At 35.6% G+C, this 21,814-nt stretch overlaps 1 protein-coding gene across 1 annotated transcript in view; it reads left to right on the plus strand.

Annotated features, from left to right (window-relative positions):
* Window positions 1-21,814, plus strand: part of NR3C1 (nuclear receptor subfamily 3, group C, member 1 (glucocorticoid receptor)) — a 114,406-nt gene that overhangs the window by 69,579 nt on the left and 23,013 nt on the right. Inside the window, exons 3-4 of the mRNA XM_008593132.1 lie at window positions 10,562-10,725; window positions 16,988-17,104. Coding sequence (XP_008591354.1) covers window positions 10,562-10,725; window positions 16,988-17,104 — 281 coding nt within the window. The remainder of the gene's footprint in view (window positions 1-10,561; window positions 10,726-16,987; window positions 17,105-21,814) is intronic.

The raw sequence follows: 21,814 nt of genomic DNA on the forward strand, positions 1-21,814 counted from the left end.
CTGTATTTCAGAAAAAGTAAATGCATCCCCCAAAATTCTAGAGTCTAATACATTAGTCAAACATATAATAATGTGCTTCAGAGGGCAAAAATGGTGTTACGAATATAGAAACACTCCTGTTTCTACTTTCATATTTTTGATATGTGGTCTCCATGTTAATTTAGTATTTTCATGGCTAGCATGACATTACCTTAATAATTTAGAATGCTAATATGCAAATTTAAGGCTTAAGTCAACATAATAAAGATCTAAAGAAAAAATGGAAATGACCTAGAATACATACTTTTATTTCTTTTAGTTATAAATAATTTTTACTCTATTGTGATACCAAGGATAGTTAGAAGAGGAAAAAAAATTAATTTTGATGTTTAACTCTACCTCAAGACTATCTACTTGATGACCCACATAATTTTTTAAAAAATTCTTATCAAGCTTAATGAATATTAGTTATTCTGCAAGTCCCTCCTTCAGGGCAACATTCATGAGGGAATTGTGGAATCAGAGCTGAATTCAAATCCAGGTGGTGCCTTATAATGTGACTTTGGGCAAACAAATGGGTTAATTGCTGTACTCTCATGTGTAAAATGGACATAGTAATAAGGGTCATTTGAGACAATATATTTATGTAATAAAGTATCTAGCCATGGAGCTTGGCATATAGAAATAAAAATCAGTAACTGTTTCCAATATGATCATTACTGTGATAGGGGCATTTTGTTTCACCTACTGAAAACCTTTTTATTCTTAAATTTTTCATCTAACTGGCTGTATCACAGATGTCTATTAAGTTACTTTTACATTATTCTAAAGAATACTTTTATTTTCCTCCTTGATCTTATAAGGACAAGTTTACCCAGTGTTATCACTATTTATTAAATACTTAAAATTATTTCTTTAAAATTTTTCAGTGGGTATTTAGGAACCAGGGTGTGAGAGCATCATCATCAAACCTGAGGGAAATTTAAATAGCAAAAAAAAAAAAAAAAAAAAAATACTCATGTGGTACACAGGCTTGACACAGAAACCAAGAAGTTAATGTGAGAATCTAAGAATTGAAGAATTAAGCCTTGGCCTTTGACTGAGGGAAAGTAGGGAGTGTGTGGCCTTTAAATCAGGTTGAGGTATATTCTAAGGTGTTTTTCTCCTTCCTTTATATGAAGGGCCTTCAAAAAGTTCATGGAAAGATTGGTATTATCTTCTAATTTGATTTTTCCATGAATTTTTTGGAGTACTCTCATACTAATATAAATATGAATATAGGCACAACTGTTGTGCATCTCATTTGTTCTTATAAATGTCCTTGTAGGGTTTAAGAACTGTGCTAATTGCAATATGGTATATATTAGTTTGTGCAACATTTGAAAATTTAGTCAAATACAAATTGTCACACAATTTTAAGGCGTTACCTATTTAACCTACTCTGGCTACATTTATTTGGGCAAAAATCTTCATTTACAGATCTCTGTGCCTGGAAGCAGGCACAGAGAATTTGCCACCTTTTGCTTTATGTCACTGAGACATCAAACATTAGCCAGCAGAGTAGAAGGCATTGCTCCTCAATTTGAAGACCTGGATATACCTCAACTACTGAGCTCTGACACTTTATCTTGCAGATAAGGTAGAATATTGGCTAAGAACACTGATTTTGTTGTCAAAAAGACCTGGGTTTGAATCCTGACTTTGCTCGTTACTAACTGTGTCACCTTAGGCAAGTCACCTTGTCTGTATCTGTTACCTCATCTGTATATGTTGAAAACAGTGCTCACCTCATAGGTCTGTGGAGAGGATTAAATGGGATAATTTATATAAAGAAAGAGATTGCGTAGTAGTGCCTAGTAGTGGTGAGGTGATACCTATATTCTGGGTAGAATCTCGTAAGCATCTACCAGGTTAGTTGCCTAAAATTGTTTTGCATAGCAGATACAGATATAAAGTACAAGTAAGCTAACTAAAATAGCACATACTGAATAACATACAAGATACTGGTGATAAGCCCGGTGGCGCACTTGGTAGAGTGCGGCGCTTGGGAGTGCGGTGGCGCTCCCGCCTAGGGTTCAGATCCCATATAGAGACCGGTCCACTCACTGGCTGAGCGCGGTGTGGGCGCAACACCGAGGGTTGTGATCCCGTTGCCGGTCGCAGTATGGGCGTGACACTGAGGGTTGTGATCCCATTACCAGTCACGAAAAAAGACAAAAAGGAAAAAAAAAAAAAAGAAATGCCATGATGGGCTCTCCGGGGTAAGGGAACAGATCTTAGCAAAAGTTCTCAGGAAAAATTTGGCACATAGTAGGCATTTCATAAATATGTGTAGAATACAAGATCCCTAAATCAATAAAGAAACCAAATGATTTGTGTAGGAGAATGGGAAGATATGATCGGAGAAAGAGGAACCAGATTGTGAACCATATTGAGCTTATGCCATATGCAATGGAAAAGCCCTTCATATTTTTATTTATAATGGAGAGAAAAGGAGTTTTTAGCAGTATGGGAGATGGAATGGAAAGAGAAGCCACCAGATCCAGGAGGACTACTTAGTATAAAATATTGCAGTGGTGAAAGGCAAGAGTTGAGGGAAGGCATGAATTAAGATGGTAAGAGAGTGGACAGGGAGGAAAAGGTACATGACACAGGGTTATAAGGAGTAATAAGTAGAATGTGGGAAAGGGCTGGAACTGACAAAATCTATGCATTTAAGCCTGGGATACTAAGCACAGTGAGAGGAATCCAAATCTCTCTTTAAGAATGGAATAAGATATTTAGAAATAAGTTACTGATATACTTAAGTTGGAAATGAGTAGTATTTCAAAGACGTGTGAGATACATGAGGAGTCTACAAAAAAGTCATGGAACATACGTATTATGAAAAACTGTGCATGGATTTCAAAAATTTTCTGAACCAGAATAAACTCATACTAACCTGTTATAACACATCTGAACAGGATCCAGTTTGAGGTACTAAGAAGGATAAGACATCAATTTGAAAACAGCCCCTATCAGAGCAACGTGAATTCTGCTAAAACTGAAGCAAGAAAGTCAAATTTATGGAGAAGCTTGGGTGGAAGAATGGTGAAATCATTGATGTTTTATGAAAAGTTTGTGGGGACAGTACTCCAAAGAAATCAGTTTACAAATGGATAACCCATTTTAAGAAGGGACAAGAGGATATTGAAGGTGAAGCCTGCAGTGGCAGACCATCCACATCAGTTTGTGAGGAAAAAATTCATCTTATTCTTGCTCTAATTGAAGAGGACCAACAATTAACAGCAAAAACAATAGCCCACACCATAGACATCTCAATTGCTTCAGCTTACATAATTCTTACTAAAAAAACTATAGTTGAGCAAACTTTTTACCTGATGGATGCCAAAACTTGCATTCAGATCAGCTGCAGACAAGAGCAGAGCTTTCAGTGGAAATTTTAAGCAAGTGGGATCAAGATCTGAAGCATCCCTTTAAAAAATTTTAATGAGATGAAACAGTGCCTGACCAGTACAGTCCTAAAGACAAAGCACAGTCAACGCCATGGCTATCAAGAGGTGGAAGTAGTCCAGTGAAAGCAAAAATGGACCTTTGGTCAAGAACAGAGGTCATGGCAACAGGGTTTTGGGATGCTCAGTCGTTTTGTTTGTTGACTTTACGGAGGGCCAAAGAATGATAACATCTGCTCATTATGATGGTGTTTCAAGAAAGTTAGCCAATGCTGTAGCAGCAGAAAAATGCCTGGGAAAGCTTCACCGTAGAATCTTTCACCACAGTAATGGTTTGGCTCATTCCTCTCATGAAACGGGCAATTCTGTGAGAGTTTCAATGGGAAATCATTAAGCATCCACCTTACAGTCCTGATTAGGCTCCTTCTGACTTCTTTTTGTTTCTTAATCTCAAGGTCTTTAAAAGGCATCCATTTTTCTTCAGTTAGTAATAATGTATAAAAGATTATTTTGACATGGTTAAATTCCCAGGACCCTCAGTTCTTTAGGGATGGAATAAATGGCTGATATTATTGCTTACAAAAGTGTCTTGAACTTGGTGGAGCCTATGTTGAGAAGTAAAGGTTATATTTTTATTTTTATCTTTTAATTCCATTTTCCACACACTTTGTGAAGTCCCTTTGTACTTTACTAATGAACAATGATAAGAAAAGTGCAGGTGATTTTAATGTGTAAAAAGCACCTTTTAGTGCTAGCACTAGAGGGAAAAACGGAAGTAAATTACTGACTCAAGCTAACCCTGTCATTGATAACTAGGCCTGTGTAGTCTCTGGCCTCAGCTCTGTTTTGAATCTCTTTTTGGACCTGTCATGAATCAAAGACTATTTAGAGCTGCCTCGGTGGAGTGGTTGTTCCATTTTTAAGGATAGTTTAGGAGGTTTTAAGATGTTTCTGTTCCTCATTGAATTTTCTTTTTTTCTCCACTTTATGTTGCTTAAAGCTTTATATAAAGGCAAGGGTTTCTCAAACTCAGCGCTATTGATGTTTGAAGCTTGACAATTCTTTGTTCTGGGAACTGTCCTGTGCATTGTAGGATGTTTAGCAGCATCCCTGGTCTCTGCTCACTCTAGATGCCAGTAGGATTTCCCCAGTTGTGACAATCAAAAATGTCTCCAGACATTGCCAAATGTCCCCTGGGGGACAAAGTTGCTCGCTGTTGAGAACCACTGCCTTATGGTATTTGGACAAAAATTAACAAGCCAATGGGAATATACCTATTCTATTTGTAGTTGTCAAAAATTAATCGAGTTGTAGCAGCTGTATTTCCACTTCTTTGTTCATTTTTTTCCATGTTGATTAATACTTGTTTTCTGAATTGATAAGATCCATTTTTGTTCTTCTTCCAAATAGACTTTTTGAATTACATTGAAAAATTATTGACTAAATTCACTTAAATTTAAGTCTAAGCCAATCTTGCCATTTGGGTTTGTAATCATTTATCATCTCTGTCTCTTTCTCTGTCTGTCCCTTGCAATATTTAGTAAGCAACATGTATCCTTTGCCAGCTACATTACCATCCCCATTAAGAAGTAGGACAACTGAGATTTGCATAGATTAAAAGGTCACCAGGCTCCTACAATGGAGAGTTGTTATGGATTCTAGCCTGTCTGATTTAGAGTTCTCACTCACTATTCTCCATAACAGCAGTTCTCACGATGTGGTCCACATATCCTGGAGTTCCAAATACCCTTTCAGAACTATTTTTGTGATAATACATACTTTATTTGCCCATTCACTGTGTTGACATTTGCATTAATGGTACAAAAGCAAAGATGAGTAAAACTGCCGTCATCCTAGTGTACAATAATCATGCACTCACAGTTAAAAGACAAAGTCAATTCCACTTAATATCCCTGAAGAAGCAATTATTCTGTTAAATCTCAACCCTTCAATACATGTCTTTTAATATATGTGACAAAATGGAAAGATGCTATATATATAGCATTTGTGGTTGTCTAAAAGAAAATATGTGAAAGTCTTTTTAAGTTATGAGTTTAAAAAGCCACTTTTTTTCATGGACTACCATGAGAGAGAAACTGGGGTTTTCAGCCTTGGGTATCTAACAGGTGTTTTCTCAAAAATTACTAAAGTGAACTTAACACTTTAAGGAAAACTGACAGTATTTTTTGCCAATTGATACAATACAGGTTTCAAACAAAAATGAGAATAGACTTGTAACTGCCACTGTCAGCTTAATAGAAGTGACACTTTTATATAATGAACTGTGTCAAAACTTAAAAGATCTGTCTTATGAACCAGTATTTTGTAAATGACCTATGCATGATGTTAAAAAATCATGCATGGGTCAGATCCATTTAAAATGCAAGATAGACAAATGGATTTTAATATAACAAAGTTACAAAAGTTCATTGATGTGGCTTCAGATTCCACATTGCAACACTAACCTCTAAAAAACTAAGTTGTCGAATTTTGGTGTAGTATCAAAATGATATGCTATCTACCCTAAGTGAATCATTGTGCAGTATATGCATGTATTGAAACACCACACTGTACTCCACAAAAATGTACAATGTTAGAAAAATTAAATTAAAAAAAATAACAGGATACCTATAATTACCCCAACCTAAGCTTCTGGAAGACCATTAATCTTCCCCTAGCTCACAGTGAAAGCTATAGCACCTCTTTCCCTAGGATCTTCCAGAAGGGAAGGAGTTGGAGGGAGGAAAAAAAATAATTCCTGAGGGTAGGCTAGACACCTATTGTTTGATGATAACCGTGTATGTACCAGTGCTTTATATAACTGTAATATTATATAATCCACACAAAACCCCTAACATGGTACTAATAAGGGAACAGACTCAAAGAATTGGTCAGCTAGCCATTGTCACAAAGCTATTAGAATAGCAAATTAGGATTTGGACCAATATTTGTCTGTCTGTAAAGCTGTTTCTCTTCCTAGTAGTACTATGACACAAGGGGCAGCTGAAAAATATTCTGCTTCTCCTTCCTAGATCAAAGTTCCAACGTTCATTATCATTTCTATAATGCATTTTAGTCATGCTATGAGTTCTGTATCCTCTCAGTGCCTGGCATTCAGGTGCCAGGAAGTGTTTGCTGAATGAATGAGTGTAACTTACCTGCACATTTTCTGTCCTTCTCAAGGTGTATGTGATTCACTTTTATAATCCACCCATGACTGTTTCATCCATGATCATCCTTTTATCAATTGCTTTTCTTGCAAGAAAATTAAATAGAAAAAAACCAGCTTTATGCATGTTTATTCTCTCTTAACTCTCAGGAATAACTCATTGTCCAGCACACTTGCCATTCTGACCAACGGCATTCAAATACAGATGCTCTTTACTTATGATGGGGTTACAGCCCGATAAATCCATCATAAATTGAAAATATCGTAAATCAGAAGTGGACATTTTGTAGACATGATGTGATGTGAAAACACTATCCAAAAAATGCTGGCAAAACACAGTACAGTGTAGTGTATCAATTGTTTACCCTCATGATCATGTGGCTGACTGAGAGCTGCAGCTCAGTGCTGCTGCCCAGCATCTTGAGAGTATGGTACCACATATTGCTAGCCCAGGAAAAGATCGAAATTCAAAATTCAAAGCACAATTTCTACTGAATGCATACTGATTTCGCACCATCATAAAGTAGAAAAATCGTAAGTCGAACCATTGTAAGTCAGAAACTGTCTGTATTCACCTGGAACCAGGCATTTTGTTCCTTTGGCTCTTCACTTAAAAGAAAGCACCCGGATATACTCAGTTCATAATGGAACTGCTTAGCATCTTCACAGTGTTTGGCACAGCTGTAAACACACATTGAGCCATCAGTAGTTATTACAGATGATTATGCCCTCAAGTCCAGAACATTTTAACTTCCCTGTTTAAAGGGTGTGATATATGCATTCTTATTATGGTGTACTTTTGATTTCTTTCTGCCATGTACAGTATTCTTATTAAAAGATGGCAATTCCATATGGTTTTCTCATGAGTTCTAACCATCTTGTCATACCCTAGTCCTTTTGGCAATATCATACGGTCACATTTGCAACTAAATACCATTTTGCATTTATCCATTTCTTCCATTGGTATTCATTATAGGCCATCATAGTCCTCATATCTGTGTGACAAAAACTCATTTTTTTTCCACTGATGTCTGTAGTATACTTGTCAGCTTTCCGTGTTTAGTTCTTATGTGATGTAGCCCAAATGACTACCTGAAGGGATGCCAAAAGCCTTAGGTTCCAGATTCTTAGGTACTGTTCTATCAATTCGTTTGTTCATTTTTAACTTTCCCTTTTGTCATCTGGAGCTCACAGTTGAGTAGCCTGAACATGTTTCGCATGTGTCCTAATTTGTAAGTGAGAATTTGGGAATACTGTCCTAGGTTCTAGGCTTAATATTACCTTCCACTTACTTAATACTTACATAATGCTTATTCATAAAACCTTCAGTTTTCCTGAAAGAGAAAAGAATGAACATGTATCAAGTGCCTGCGAGATGCAGAAACCATGTACTAGACTTTCTATATATTGTTTTGACAACATATACAAAGATGATGTCCTTCCCAGTTTACAGATGAGGAAACTGGAGCTCAAAGTAGTAGATACCTACCCAAGGTCAAATAAGCTGTTAACTGGCACAGCTGGGATCTGAAAAATGTCAGTTTAACTACATATAGGCTCCCCCATCAACCACCTGTCATTGCCTACATGACCTCACCTAGGAATGAGAAATCCTTTTCACAGGGTTGTTGAGAGGATAAATGAGATTCTGTTATGAAAGCTTTCTAAAGCTATAATGTACTACAAAGTACTCTTTAAAATTTAAATACCTACACATGTACGCATGCACATGTGTGTGTATAAAATGGGTTAAGAAACATTATAGAATTAACCTTTCAAATTTTTAAACAATGCGCTCATTTTCCATAAACTAAATATATAAACAACTAGTTGGTCCCTAAAAATAGAAGTCAGGTGACAGAAATTGGCTGAGTGGGGAATAGGAGCATCTTCAGAACAGAAGCCAGGGAAGTTTTTGCTTCCCCAACACATTGCTGTACTGTTCACTCAGTCCAGGACTTTGGCCCAAAGCAGCTCCTCTACATTAGTGATAAGTTTCCATTAATCAGGGATGGCTTGTGCCAGACCTACAGAAAAGTAATTTCAGGTTATCCACTTCTGTTACAGACTTCCAATATGTAGTCAGTCCACTCACCTAAATCTAGTAGGGGAATTCAATGCCTTGTGATACAGAAGCTTTTCCAGAAATTCTTGACAGCGTTCAGGAAACTATGTAAAACCCTGGGGCTTCTTCCCAGAATTGGGGTGGTGGGAAAGCTGTCCTGTTGACTAAGACTCTTAGATAAGTAGATGGCTGGAAAAATACAGGAAGGTTCATTTGAAGACAGAATTTAGGGGGAGCTTTTGAGTTTAGGTGCTTAATTACTTAAGGCAACATTTATAAAACAAATTGTCATTCTACAGTTATCACCTTTTAACTTTATTTCTAAATAGAACAACAAAAAAGATGTTACTTGATAAATATAATTTCTAACCAGATTGATAACTAAAGCAATCTCTTAAGTTAGTTTCCTCTGTGAATTAGTTTAACCATATTTGTAACTGAGATTTAGTACTGTTATTGGCTGAAATAAACAAAAGCATGCAGTAATAAAGGATGATGAAGAAACAACTAACAACCAATCTAAGTTTATTCCTAAATGCCATCTCTTTTAGAGAGAAGTTCAGAGAGAGGTAATGGTATGTTTATGAATGTTAGTGTTCAGGAAATAAACAACACATTTTAATATGTAGAGTGCCAAAATCAACAGGTTGGTACCATCCATATTTTCAAAGGTCTGCTTGAGAACACATAACCAGATAAGGAATGGGCAGTCTCTAATTATAAGCAGAAGGCTAGAAATTCTTTTTAACTATATAACACAATTTTGATTCTAAAAGTCAGCATGTAAGGTGAAAACTTCTTAGGAAGATACAGCATATTGGATGATTCTGTCATCTAGTATGAAATGCAGCAGCTAATTTTTCCTCCAGTATTGAAGGGATCGCTGTTTCATTGGTTTATAAAAATACATCTTTATAAGCAAATTGGTAAAATGTTAAGAATTGGTGCATATAGGTAAAAGGTATATATCCATCATACAATTCAACTTTTCTGAAAGTTTGAAAATTTTCAAAACCACAAATTATATATTTTTTAAACACTAGTAAACACTAGACTTGCACTTGTTGTGGTGAGAAGTTTGCTAAATGAAAAATGAGACCTAGTAAGAGAAACAGATTTACATTTTTCAGTTTTTTTCTTCAGGGCATGTTTTACTTGAGTGGAGAGAGAAGAATGGTCCTGTTTGTTGAAAGCCTAGTGCTAAATTTATCCAGTCTTCTTGCAAGCCAACAAGGAAGGTTATAGATAGTAGTGTTTCTGGATCAGTCTTTTCTAAGTCATAAGAAATTGTAGTTTCAGCTAGGATGACATTGGGAATGAAAGATGTAGGAACAACTCGAAAATTGTAAAAAAAAAATTTGACTCTAGTAGACGAGATGGGTAGAATTGTAATGAAATTTGATTGAATTTAGGAAGATGCCTATATCAGATCTAAGAATTAGGGAAAAAACTGATGTCCTAAGCAATTAAAGGGGTAAGAGGATCTTTTTGGGGTGATGGAAATATCCTGTCTCTTGATCATGGTGGTAGTTACACACCTTCCATTTAACAAAACTCATAATTTGTACACTTGGAAAATAATGTTATTGTAAATAAGTGATACCTTAATAAAAGTCATTGTAAAAATAAATCCTAAGCAACCATAAATTATAATTTCTAATTGAATTACAACCTCACCATTCTATTTTGGGGACACGTCAAAAGAAATGACCTTATTCTTAAATTTGTATAAATGAATAGAGCATTATTTTAATATATTTAGGACATTTAGTGCCGGTTAGTACTTGAAGCCGAAGTTGAGTGTGAATATGCTGACTCTGGAGTGAGAACTATATTTTGATATTCCTTTGACGGTCATGACAGTTAAGTCATAACACTCTTTTCTTCCTTCTTCAGCCCTGGAATGAGACCAGACGTAAGCTCTCCTCCATCTAGCTCCTCAGCAGCAACGGGACCACCTCCCAAGCTCTGCCTGGTGTGTTCTGATGAAGCTTCGGGATGTCATTATGGAGTTTTAACTTGCGGAAGCTGTAAAGTATTCTTCAAAAGAGCAGTGGAAGGTAGTGTGTGTTTTGAAGAGTTTTATTTTTCCTCTATTTGGTTCTTATTCCTCAGAGTGGATTTCAAAATTTCCATTATATGCAAAGTCCATTCGAGCCAGATATCAGTAAAGGAGGGAGAGGATGGTGGCTCCTAAGTCCTCCAGTGGGAAGGAGATATTTTTTAAAAAACAACACAAGAAGAACTAGAATAAAAATTAAAAAGTATAAATTGACAGGAGGGAATTTGGCGAGAGAATATAAGGAAACACTGTAAGAAAGTGCTGTCATGTGAAATGATGGCGTTAAGTTTGGGCAAAAACATATGCCCTTTATATTAGACTCATGGGCCTCAACTTTCATAAGCTAGTTGGTTTCAGAGCCACCAACTATACCAGTCTGGCAAAAATGAGTCACAGTGACATTGTATACATGGATCCAAATATCACATTGCACCCCATGTATATGTACAAATATTATGTGTCAATTAAAAATAAATATAACAGCAGTAACGATAAAAATGAGTGATAGAACCGTGAGGGGAAAAAACATTCATTTCATTCATTTTTTTTTTCTTTCTTTCTATTAAGCCAGGGCACCATCCTAAGTGTAAGTACCATTAAGATCTGATCCCTGCCTTCTTGGAGGTCACAGCCTATAAAAGGGAAAGATGAGTTAACAATTATGAGGTACAGAGATTATAGTACAGAGGAGGGAGTGATAAACTCTGAGGAGGTCAGGAAATTTCAGAGAAGATGATTTCACTATATGAATGTTGTATTAATATAAACCTAACCCTTGTTATAGATTCAGAACTGCTGTCAGGGGCAACAGCATTATCTCTCTGAAGAAGGAGTTCATGCCGTAGCAAATAATTATTGGAAGGGACCCTAAAAGTTTCTAATATTACCAGCGAATCCTCTTAGAAAAAACTATCATGTGATTTAGTTATTTGTAAAGCAGTTTGAAGGCACCATGGCCTGAGTGGATTACCTAAAGTTCTGATTATATTAATTTTTAAAGAAATATAATTATCTATTCATTCACTATATGAAGATTATTATTTGGCTAGTTTGTGTTTGCATATCCTTGAGAGTTAGGTGAGTTATTTTCTTTTGTTTGCATTACTTTTTAATACATTAGTAAATTATAAAATTACTCATGTTACCCCACATAGACCACAAGGATGTAAGCTTTGGCCAGTGGTAGTAGCTCCCACCTGTTGACTGGAATCATAAGTAAAGTCATGCCTGCTTAATGCAATGCCCCTAATAAAGTGGATGTTATTTAACACATACCAAAAAGAAGGAAACCTCTTCTTACCTTCACTTTATTCAGCACTTTTTACTGCTTAAGTATTCCCATGCCATAAATGCAATGATAATAGTAACAGTACTGCTGTACATAATAAATAATATTGACAAATTGACTTATGAAAGTGAAATTCGGAATGAGACAGTGGAGCCTTAAAAAAATATGGGTATTAAAAAAATATTTTTTCACTTTCCTCCATTTAACTAAAGTTGTTCTTTAAAACAGGGCTACAAGTTCAAGTGCCTTCAGGAACCAACGATGTATCATTCTGGCCAAATGTTAATACAGTTGGGGGAAGGAGGGCAGGTATTAGAGAGTGCATACATGTCCTACCTAAAAGCATCCAAATGCAATTAAAACAAAAAACAAAGTTAAACATACCTCCCAAATATAACACTATTGCAGGCCATATGCCCTTTGTGCTTAATCACTGCTTTAAAACATTTGTTTAAATCACTGCTTACACTTGTTTTTAGGTAAAATTTAATTGAAGTAAAGTATTTCAATGAAGTGTGATGGTTAGATTACATGATTAAAATAAGAAAAGGTTTAAATATGGAATATGTTAAGTAAATCACTTTGCTCTGTTTACTCCTTTATTAGGAAAAAGGCCCTTTCTAGTTCTAAAATTCTGCAATCTTTTATACAGTTATAAAGATGTAGCTTGTATGGTTTGCATCATACACTCCGCACTCCATTTTTAACACCTGTTAGAAGTTATAGGTTATCTCCCCAAATTGGTGCAGTATAATAAATACCTAAACATTTAGCTGTTCTTAAAAAGTCTACATAACTTTTTCTTCTTTACTGTCCATGCAACCCATATCAAGGTTAGATATTTTGTTATTTTTTTACTCATTATTCTGGTAGTCGCTTCTTTTTTCCTGTAACCTTTTTCTTTAATAATAACAATGTGAAAACTACTGTATTAGTTTCCTAGGGCTGCCATAACAAATTACCACAAACTAGATGGCTTAAAACAACAGAAATATATTGTTTCTGGAAGCTCAGAGTCCAAAATCAAGGTGTTGGCAGGGATGGTTCCTTCTGTAGGCACTGAGAAAGGGTATGTACCATGCCCCTCTCACAGTTTCTGGCAGTTGCCAGCAATCTTTGGCATCCCTTGGCTTGCAGATGTATCACTCCAGTCTCTGCCTCCATTGTCACACAAAATCTTCTCCCTGTGTCTTTGTCCAAATTTCCTTCTTCTTAATAAGTTTTAATATTCTATAATAGTGCTAGGTGTCTAATAATTTATTACATATTTTCATATGGCTAGAGGAGAGGAGTTCAGATGTTCTCATCACAAAGAAATGATAAATGCAGTGATGGACATGTTAATTAGCCTGATTTGATCATCACACAGTATATACATGTATCAAAATATTACTCTGTACCCCACATATATGTATAAAATTAAACAGTAAATTTCCCTCTTTTTATAAAGACACCAGTCATTGGATTATAGCCCACCCTAATTCAATATATCTTCATGTTAATTTGATTACATCTACAAAGACCCTATTTCCAAATAAGGTCATAGTCACAGATACCAGGGGTTAGGACTTGAACACAATGCCTAACATTCCAGGAACAAGAGCATCACCAAGAAACTTGCATGTTTCATAGTAATGAAATAGAAATAATGTAGTTCTTACTCCTGTCTATATCTTTCTCCTAAAATTGCATTTACTCAAAGTCCCATCACGAGTAGGTAATTGAACTAGTAAAGGCCCCTTTTTTTTCCATTCAGATACCATAAAATTCACCTTTTTAAAATGTATGACTCAGTGGGTTTTAGTATATAGGCAAATCCATAGAGACAGAAAGAAAGGGCTGGGGATAGTGGGGAATGAGGAATAATTGCTAGTGGGTATAGGTACTTTTTGGAGTGATGAAAACATTCTAAAATTATGTAATGATGATGGTTGGGAGTCACTTTTCTGCATACAGAAAAGAACTGCAGGTAGCTCCATTTCTTTCTATGTATACTAGGTCAATAATGACTTTTTTTTTCTGAGTCCCTTTTTCTTATATTCCCTTTGCCCAAAAGTGCATGTAATCATTGTTGGAAGGTCACAATGGAGATAGGCATACTTTCCCTTAATTTATGTGTCAAGTGCTCTGTTTTATATATATATATAAATTATATATTATACCATTTAATAAATGGCTCTGTGAGCTCTTAGATGCCATTATGATTTGTACTTGATAGACTAGGCAACTGAGGCCCAGAGAATTTCAGTGGCAGAGCTGGGATTTAAACACAGCTGTCTCCAGACCAGGTCTTAAACTCATTACTACACTGACTCCCTAAGAAGTATATGGTAAACTCTTGTCATCTGGCAGTTTATAATCTAGTTTAATACTGAGATAAAAGTAATCATAAGGGAAGTAAATAATAGCTGGCATTACTGAGTGCTTAGAATGTGTTAGGTACTATTGTAAGAACAGCCTGCGTAATTACCTCTTAACTTTTGCAGAATCCTAGCAAAGTAGGTGCTAATTTTCCAACTTTACATATAGGGAAACAGAGACTCGGAAAAATTAATGAACGTTACTGAGATCACACAGAGAGGAAATCGAGCTGGGATTGAGATCAGGGGCTTCCTGGTACCTCCCCCCAACCCAGTGTTCTTTCCACTATATCATACTGTTATTGAGAGCAGATATAGAAAGAAGCTGAAGCTCATAGTCACAGTATACATTTGATCCTCAGACACTTCAAATAGGATATACAGCCTGCATGTTCTACATGCCCTTTGTCGTGTTGCCCATTTCCTGTACCACTATGATGATCTCGCTCATGCCTATGCGTCACTGCTGTATTCATTTCTTAATTTTTCTTGGCTTACCTTTTTTAACTACTTAAATTCATTTAAAAAAAGAAAAAAAAAAAAGGTACTATCCCTACTGTATTAGAAATGTGTGGCTGTGTAAAAAAAAAAAAAAAAAAAAAAAAAAAAAAACTCCAAAATTAGTGGCTTAAGGCAATAAACATTTATTACATCATACAATTTCTGAGAGTTACAAATCTGGAAGCAGCTTAGCTGGGTGGTCTCATGACTCTCATGAGGTTACATTTAGGTTATTGGTGGAGGCTGCAATCATCTGAAGTCCTGATTGGGGCTGGAGAATCCACATCCAAGCTCATTCATCCTCATTATGTTGGCCTCCTTTAGGGCTACTCTCAACATAGCAGCTGGCTTCCCTGGAACAAATGATCCAAGAGAGAGTGACTAATGTGGAACCATAATGTCTTTTATAACATATTCAGATATGACATACCATTACTTCTGCCATATATTATAGGTTACACAGATCAATCTTGATATACTATGGAAAGGGACAACATAAAATTGTATAAAATTTCTTTTTATTGTAACTGCTTCAACTATGGATGCATTTGTTTTTCCTACTTTTTTGCTTTATAGAGGATAGAATTATTGGGTTACTGCTTCCATTTCATGTCTGCAGAAGCTAGGAAACTTATAGGGTACATAAAGAAATTGAAACAGCTGGGATAGACATTTGACATTAGAGAGAAGCTCTGGAACAAAGATAAATAACAGCCCGTTAGTCAACTGTAAGCCTGTTCTTCACAAGTAAAGAAGTGAACCTGATACAGTTAACCATCTACCCAAAACTAGTATTTAAAGAACACTGTCATTTATCGTATTAGGAAAAAGTGAATGTAGTTTGTTTTCATCTAAGTCAAATCTTAGGATGTCCTTGGGTATAAAGGATCTTTTCCCAGAAATCAGATCTAGGTATATTCAACCTAATGAGTTGATAATTATCATTTTTCTCTTCTCTTTGAATGTGATTTATTCTTGAGAATTGTCCTGCAGTCATGTGAAGACAATCCCCTCTCGTGTAAGGTATACAGACTCTCAGTTATCTAGTGTATTTAGTTAGACATGCTGGTCTTGCGTAGGAGACTTTTCTTCCAGTTTTTGCTAGGACAGCAGATCTTCAGATAGTTTTTTTCAACATTCAATAACCAGATTCAAAGAAGATTTAAAGAATGTTCATTTGGAGGTAGGGGAGACTTTTAGTCTTTTCTTTATAAATTTTCCTTGCAAATTTTTGCCAGGAGAGAACTGCAGTTCTACTTTTTAACACATTATTTACCACTAAGTACCAGAAGATTTTAGACAGTAACAATTTTTAAATTAATATTTGAGGTCAAAGGTGAATTCAAACATTGTGATATTCTAAAAGCATATAAAATGATAATCTCTGTAAACAATACTTAGTTTTCCAAGTCTGTGATTCACCTAGCCAGTTGCTGGCAACCTTAACATTCAACATTAAATATTTCTGTTTACCTGTCACTTCATTTAAAATTGGGAGGAGGAGGGGCACATTTTATTTGCATATGGTGGCATAATGTTGAATTAAAGTCATTTTCCCTTTGGGACTCCCACAGTATTTTTAAACCAGTTTCCTCTTTCATTAGTCCTCTTTAGCATTAGGTCAGAAGTCATCATTAAATAGTGATTACAGACATCTTCTGTAACTGTTAAAGGAAGAACTGTTTAAAGCACAGTTTATCAAAAGGGTGGTTACTCTTGGTGGGTACTGACTAGAATTGGGCACAAAGGGGGCTTGTGAGGTATAATTCTATGTCTTGATCTGAGGGTTGATTACATGGAGATCACTCAGTTTGTGAAAATGTTTTAAGTGGTACACATGATTTGTGTATTTTTATATATGTATACTGGAGTAAATATTTTTTAATGAATTATTTTCAGTTTGTTGAACAGAAAGACTTTTATTTTTATCTTTTTTTTTAGTTGATCTCTCAACTTCGTAATGACAATGTAGGCAAGTACACTGGTACCTTCCTTAACATGCCTTTAGGCCTTGGCTATGTTCCACCCAACACAAAAAAGGAAAGTAGCTCTCCATAAGTAATACACTTTAAGATCTGTGAAATTTTAATAGTGGTTTTTATTCCATATAGGACAACACAACTATCTTTGTGCTGGAAGAAATGACTGTATCATTGATAAAATTCGAAGAAAAAACTGCCCAGCATGCCGCTATCGAAAATGTCTTCAGGCTGGAATGAACCTGGAAGGTAATGTAAATATCTGAAAGGAGTTGTTTGTCTCTGTATCATATAAAAATGTGTAATTTTACTTTTTAAGATATAAGTAAGCAGACATAATAATTTAATCATTATATATGTGCTTGACTAGCACAATTATATATTATTGCCCAATAAAAATAGGAACTTTTTTCATGAATATGTGAAATTCTGTTTATTCACCAGCTTTTGTTACACACACTGAATTCAGAACAGCCAGACTATATACTAAGAAAGAAAACTGTGTAATAATGAAACTTACGTAACTTGAAGCAACTTTACTTCTATCCTTTTTATCTTATTCCTTTTTTCAGCCTCAAAACTATTCCCTAGGGTTGGAAATGTTTCTGTATCATACATATTTACATGTCCATTTTCCTGTCTCTTGCCTTTTAAAAACTCCCCTTTTACTTGCAGATATGTTTTATTACAGATCTGCAAAGAGAAAAAAACTCCTCAAGGAGGCATTGGTTGGGTTTAGTTTTTGTTTTGTTTTTCAAGTAAAGAAGACATCTGAAACTAGTTACAAATCATAGTTTCAGATCCCTGTTTATATAACAAGCTGTATAATTAATATTGATCTCATCATTAAAAAACCTTCCTCTGAAAAAAGTTTGGAATTCTGCTCTAGTTGAAACTGTAAGTTCTATGAAGGAGGAGGTGGTGATCTAATAACCCGTGTGCTTAGCATTTGCTGCGATGGTAGCACTTTCATTCATCAAGTATTCACCAACAAGGCAGTCACTAGACATAAAAATGAATATAATAATGCCCGTATTCAAGGAGTTTACTATCTAGTTAGGTTACAGAGTCAATCATGTAACTGTTGGTGCTATTAGCACACACTGTGTGCGTATGTGCTATTAAATATAAAGTAGATTTATGGGTATGACTATAAAGAATCTAATTACCCAACCACACACAAAACTTTATGTAAGTATGACCAGATTGTAAACTTGACTGCAGAGTGCTAACATGTTAAACATTGATTTCAATAAAATGACAGCTCCCCACTTTCTTATAGGTGTTCCAAAAGATACAAAGATTAATTACAAATTCATTTGCTTTCAGTGCCACAAGAGGTGGGGTACTTTTGTTATAAAAACAATATGGTTATTCCTTATTTTCTTACATACCAAATCTCTGCCCAGATTTTACTCAATTTCATTTTGCTGCTCTCTGAACTCTTAAGTATGTAATATACCTTGACCATTTAAATATGTTAAAGCACTTGAGTTTTTAGTGATTGGTTTACTACTTTTCTCTATCCTGTTATCTCAGATATTTTGTACTTAGAACTATAGGTTTTGAATAAAGCTCAAAGGACAAACCCAAATAAAATTCTATCATACCACTAAAATAGAACGGTTGCTTACCCAGTAACATTTTTAGATGCTTTCCCAAATACACATCAAGGTTAAGATCTTTGGAGCTGTAAGTTTATAATGCTTCTCTGGGCAATTCCTCCCCCATCCAAGGTATAAGGGAATTCTTTATTCAAAAGAAGATCTATCAACTAGAAAGTAATGATTCCAATGAACTAGATTGCTAAGTTTGTCCTATTTCTCCTCCTTCTTGCAAACAGTTTAATATCAACTGCAATGTCCTTTGCCCTTCCTTACCTCACTGGAAGATGAGGAAGGCAGGGAGAGACATCTTATTTTCTCTGTATTACCAAGTATTCCATCTCTACCATTTCTAGTTGGATCTTTTGTTGAAAGTCTGTCAGAATTTTTTTCTTGAATGAATAAAATTTAAGCATATACTTAATTGGAGGTGCAATTTCTCAAAATACTGTATTAGAAAACAACCAATAGTATGCTTTTATAAGTTGTCAGTATATCAGAATAGTGGGGAAATTAGCATTTGTCAAGAGTTACTAGATGTTAGGCTTTGATAAACATTATTTTACTCAAAGAGGTTGTTTTTGACCCTCATATTATTAAAAACACCTAAGAGCAGATCCAAGATTAACCTTATATTCATTTTTTGTATGACATGGTAGAACAGAGTTCTAGTCTGTCATTTCATAATATATTAGATGTTAGGCAGCACATATCATGTAGTTGATAATCTATTTCTACTTGTAGATAAATTGAAAGAAAGGCTTAAAAGATCTAAGTTCTTAGGGTGTGTGGCAGGGGTGGGGGTGGGGGGTAGTGTGAAAGCCTTATTTTTCTTTTGAATTAATCCCAGTATGTTAAAACCTTTATTTGGAATAGGTATGTATGTGTGCCAGAAATATCTGGCAGGCCATAATACATAAGAACGATATAGATGAGCCATGTGTTTCACACTTTTTTTTTTTACAATCTTTAGAAATATTCTCTTGTTCACCTGAGTGCTTCTCCTAAGCCAAGCATTTTTGATGATAGCCTTAAAGAAGAAGTGAGCTAGCTCTCTCAGAGCCCAATTCCCTCTGCAAATGTAACTTAATACTTCAAGTGGTGTATTTTGATACTTTTGTCCCATACCAAGTAAATCTCAAGGTTTATTTTAAGGCAGCCTTCTTCACTGCCTAAAGAGCCTGCCATTTAAGAACAAATAAGTTTTTTAATGATGAACCTAACCATTTTATACTCATTTCATTTTAAGGTACATTATAATAATTCCAAAGTAGTTTTATTTTTGTAAAAACAGTCAAATGGAACTTATAGGCAAGGCAAGTAGGCTACAGTATTATCAGATTTCTTACCTTGTATTATTTTATTATTATTATTATTATTAGCATATTTAAAATTTACTTTAAATAACATTAGCATGTTCTCATAATTGAGTGCTAATATGTTTTAAATTAAATAAGGTTTCTTTATTAAGGAGGAAGTGGAGTTACCAGATTCATAAACACTTCTATAGAAAATGAATACTAACTGCTAACCTACTGAACGGTCCAATGAGTCAGGAATTTATATAGAGCAAAATTTTATTAACTAAATTGCTTGAAAATAATGATTGCTTAACTAAATTATTCTATTAACAAACCCTTGCTGAAGATATTTTGGAAATGTATTAATACTATTTCTTTTTCTTTCTTTTTCTTTTTTTTTTTTTTTGTCTTTTGTCTTTTTCCGTGTCCGGCAATGGGATCGCAACCCTCGGTGTTGCTCCCGCGCCTCGCTCAGCCAGTGAGCGGGAACCGGTCTGTATGTGGGATCCGAATCCTCGGGCGGGAGCGCCGCCACGCTTCCCAAGCAGCGCACTATCCAGTGCGCCACCGGGCCAGCCCCTTAATACTATTTCTTGCTCTAATCAGTACAACACAATTGGCTTCACTAACACTTTTTGAGCTTTATTCAAAAGCATCAGTGCTCTCATTTAGGACTATAAATTAATAGTAAGAAATTTAATTATACACTGAGTCACAGAAAATTATTTTTAAAAATCTTCCAGTTTGACATCCTTTTGTTTTTGTTCTAACATGCAGTGTAGAAACTTGCATTCTAGACCATTTAATATTGTGGTTAATTGAGGTTTGTTTTTGTTTTTTTTTTTCCTTTTTGTCTTTTTTTTTCCGTGACCGGTAACGGGATAGCAACCCTCGGTGTCGCGCCCGTACCGCGACCGGCAACGGGATCGCAACCCTCGGTGTCGCGCCCGTACCGCGACCGGCAACGGGATCGCAACCCTCGGTGTCGCGCCCGTACCGCGACTGGCAACAGGATCGCAACCCTCAGTGTCGCGCCCACACCGTGCTCAACCAGTGAGCGGACCGGTTTCTATATGGGATCCGAACCCTCGGCGGGAGCGCCGCTGTGCTCCCAAGTGCCGCACTCTACCGAGTGCGCCACCGGGCTGGCCCTAATTGAGGTTTTTTACAGTTCTTTTTCAATGTATTGATTTGGAGCATGCATGTTCTCTTTTACATCGTCAACAAAGTACATTCCATGATTTGGGATCTGGGTTTCAGTGAGATACTTTTGGTTGTTTAAAGGGTTTCTTTCTGTATAGGAGCTCTTCCTTTTTTAAATTTTATCTCTTCTCTATAGAGTTTTACTATCTGCATCTAAAATAGTCTAAAAACATATTCTCCTACAAGTTGAGGTAATGATAGCTCTTATGTGGTATTTACTGTGTGCCAGAACTGTTCTAAGCATTTTACATATTTTAACTGATTTACTTCTCACAGCAACCCTATGAGGTGTAGAGATTAATATTATGCACATTTTACAGATGAGGAAACTAAGCCATGGAGAAACTTGGACAGATACCCAGCTACAAAATGGCAGAACAAGGATTTAAATCCAAACATGCTTGTTTCAGATTTGTGCTTGTTACTGCTATACTATACCATGCTTCCAAGAGAGCGTGATAAACTAAATTAGAATAGTTGTCATGATCCTGTTCTCTGTTTTGAAATGTTCACTTAAAATTCTTAAATTTCTCAGTAGCCCATTCAACAAAGAATACAGTACAGTAAGACTGGAACCATTCTATTCAATGTAAACAACAGGCTTTTTTCTGTTCTAACACTGGACATTGAGATATAGTTCCCTCCACCATATCTGTCCTCCACAAACTATGTGTTTGTCATTTTAGAGACAAAGTATCTAATAATTATCTTAAAAGGTGATTTATATTTAATTTTCTCTTTACAAAATGCTTTGTATCCGTGATAACTGAGGCAGGTACATTTTTTCTTTCATAATTACATTCCTTGCCCTTCTTGGCACTCTGAGTACTTTCTCTTTAAGAGAATAATGT

This window comes from Galeopterus variegatus, unplaced genomic scaffold (assembly GCF_000696425.1).
Source record: "Galeopterus variegatus unplaced genomic scaffold, G_variegatus-3.0.2 Scaffold156, whole genome shotgun sequence".
NCBI classification, from domain to species: Eukaryota; Metazoa; Chordata; class Mammalia; order Dermoptera; family Cynocephalidae; genus Galeopterus; species Galeopterus variegatus.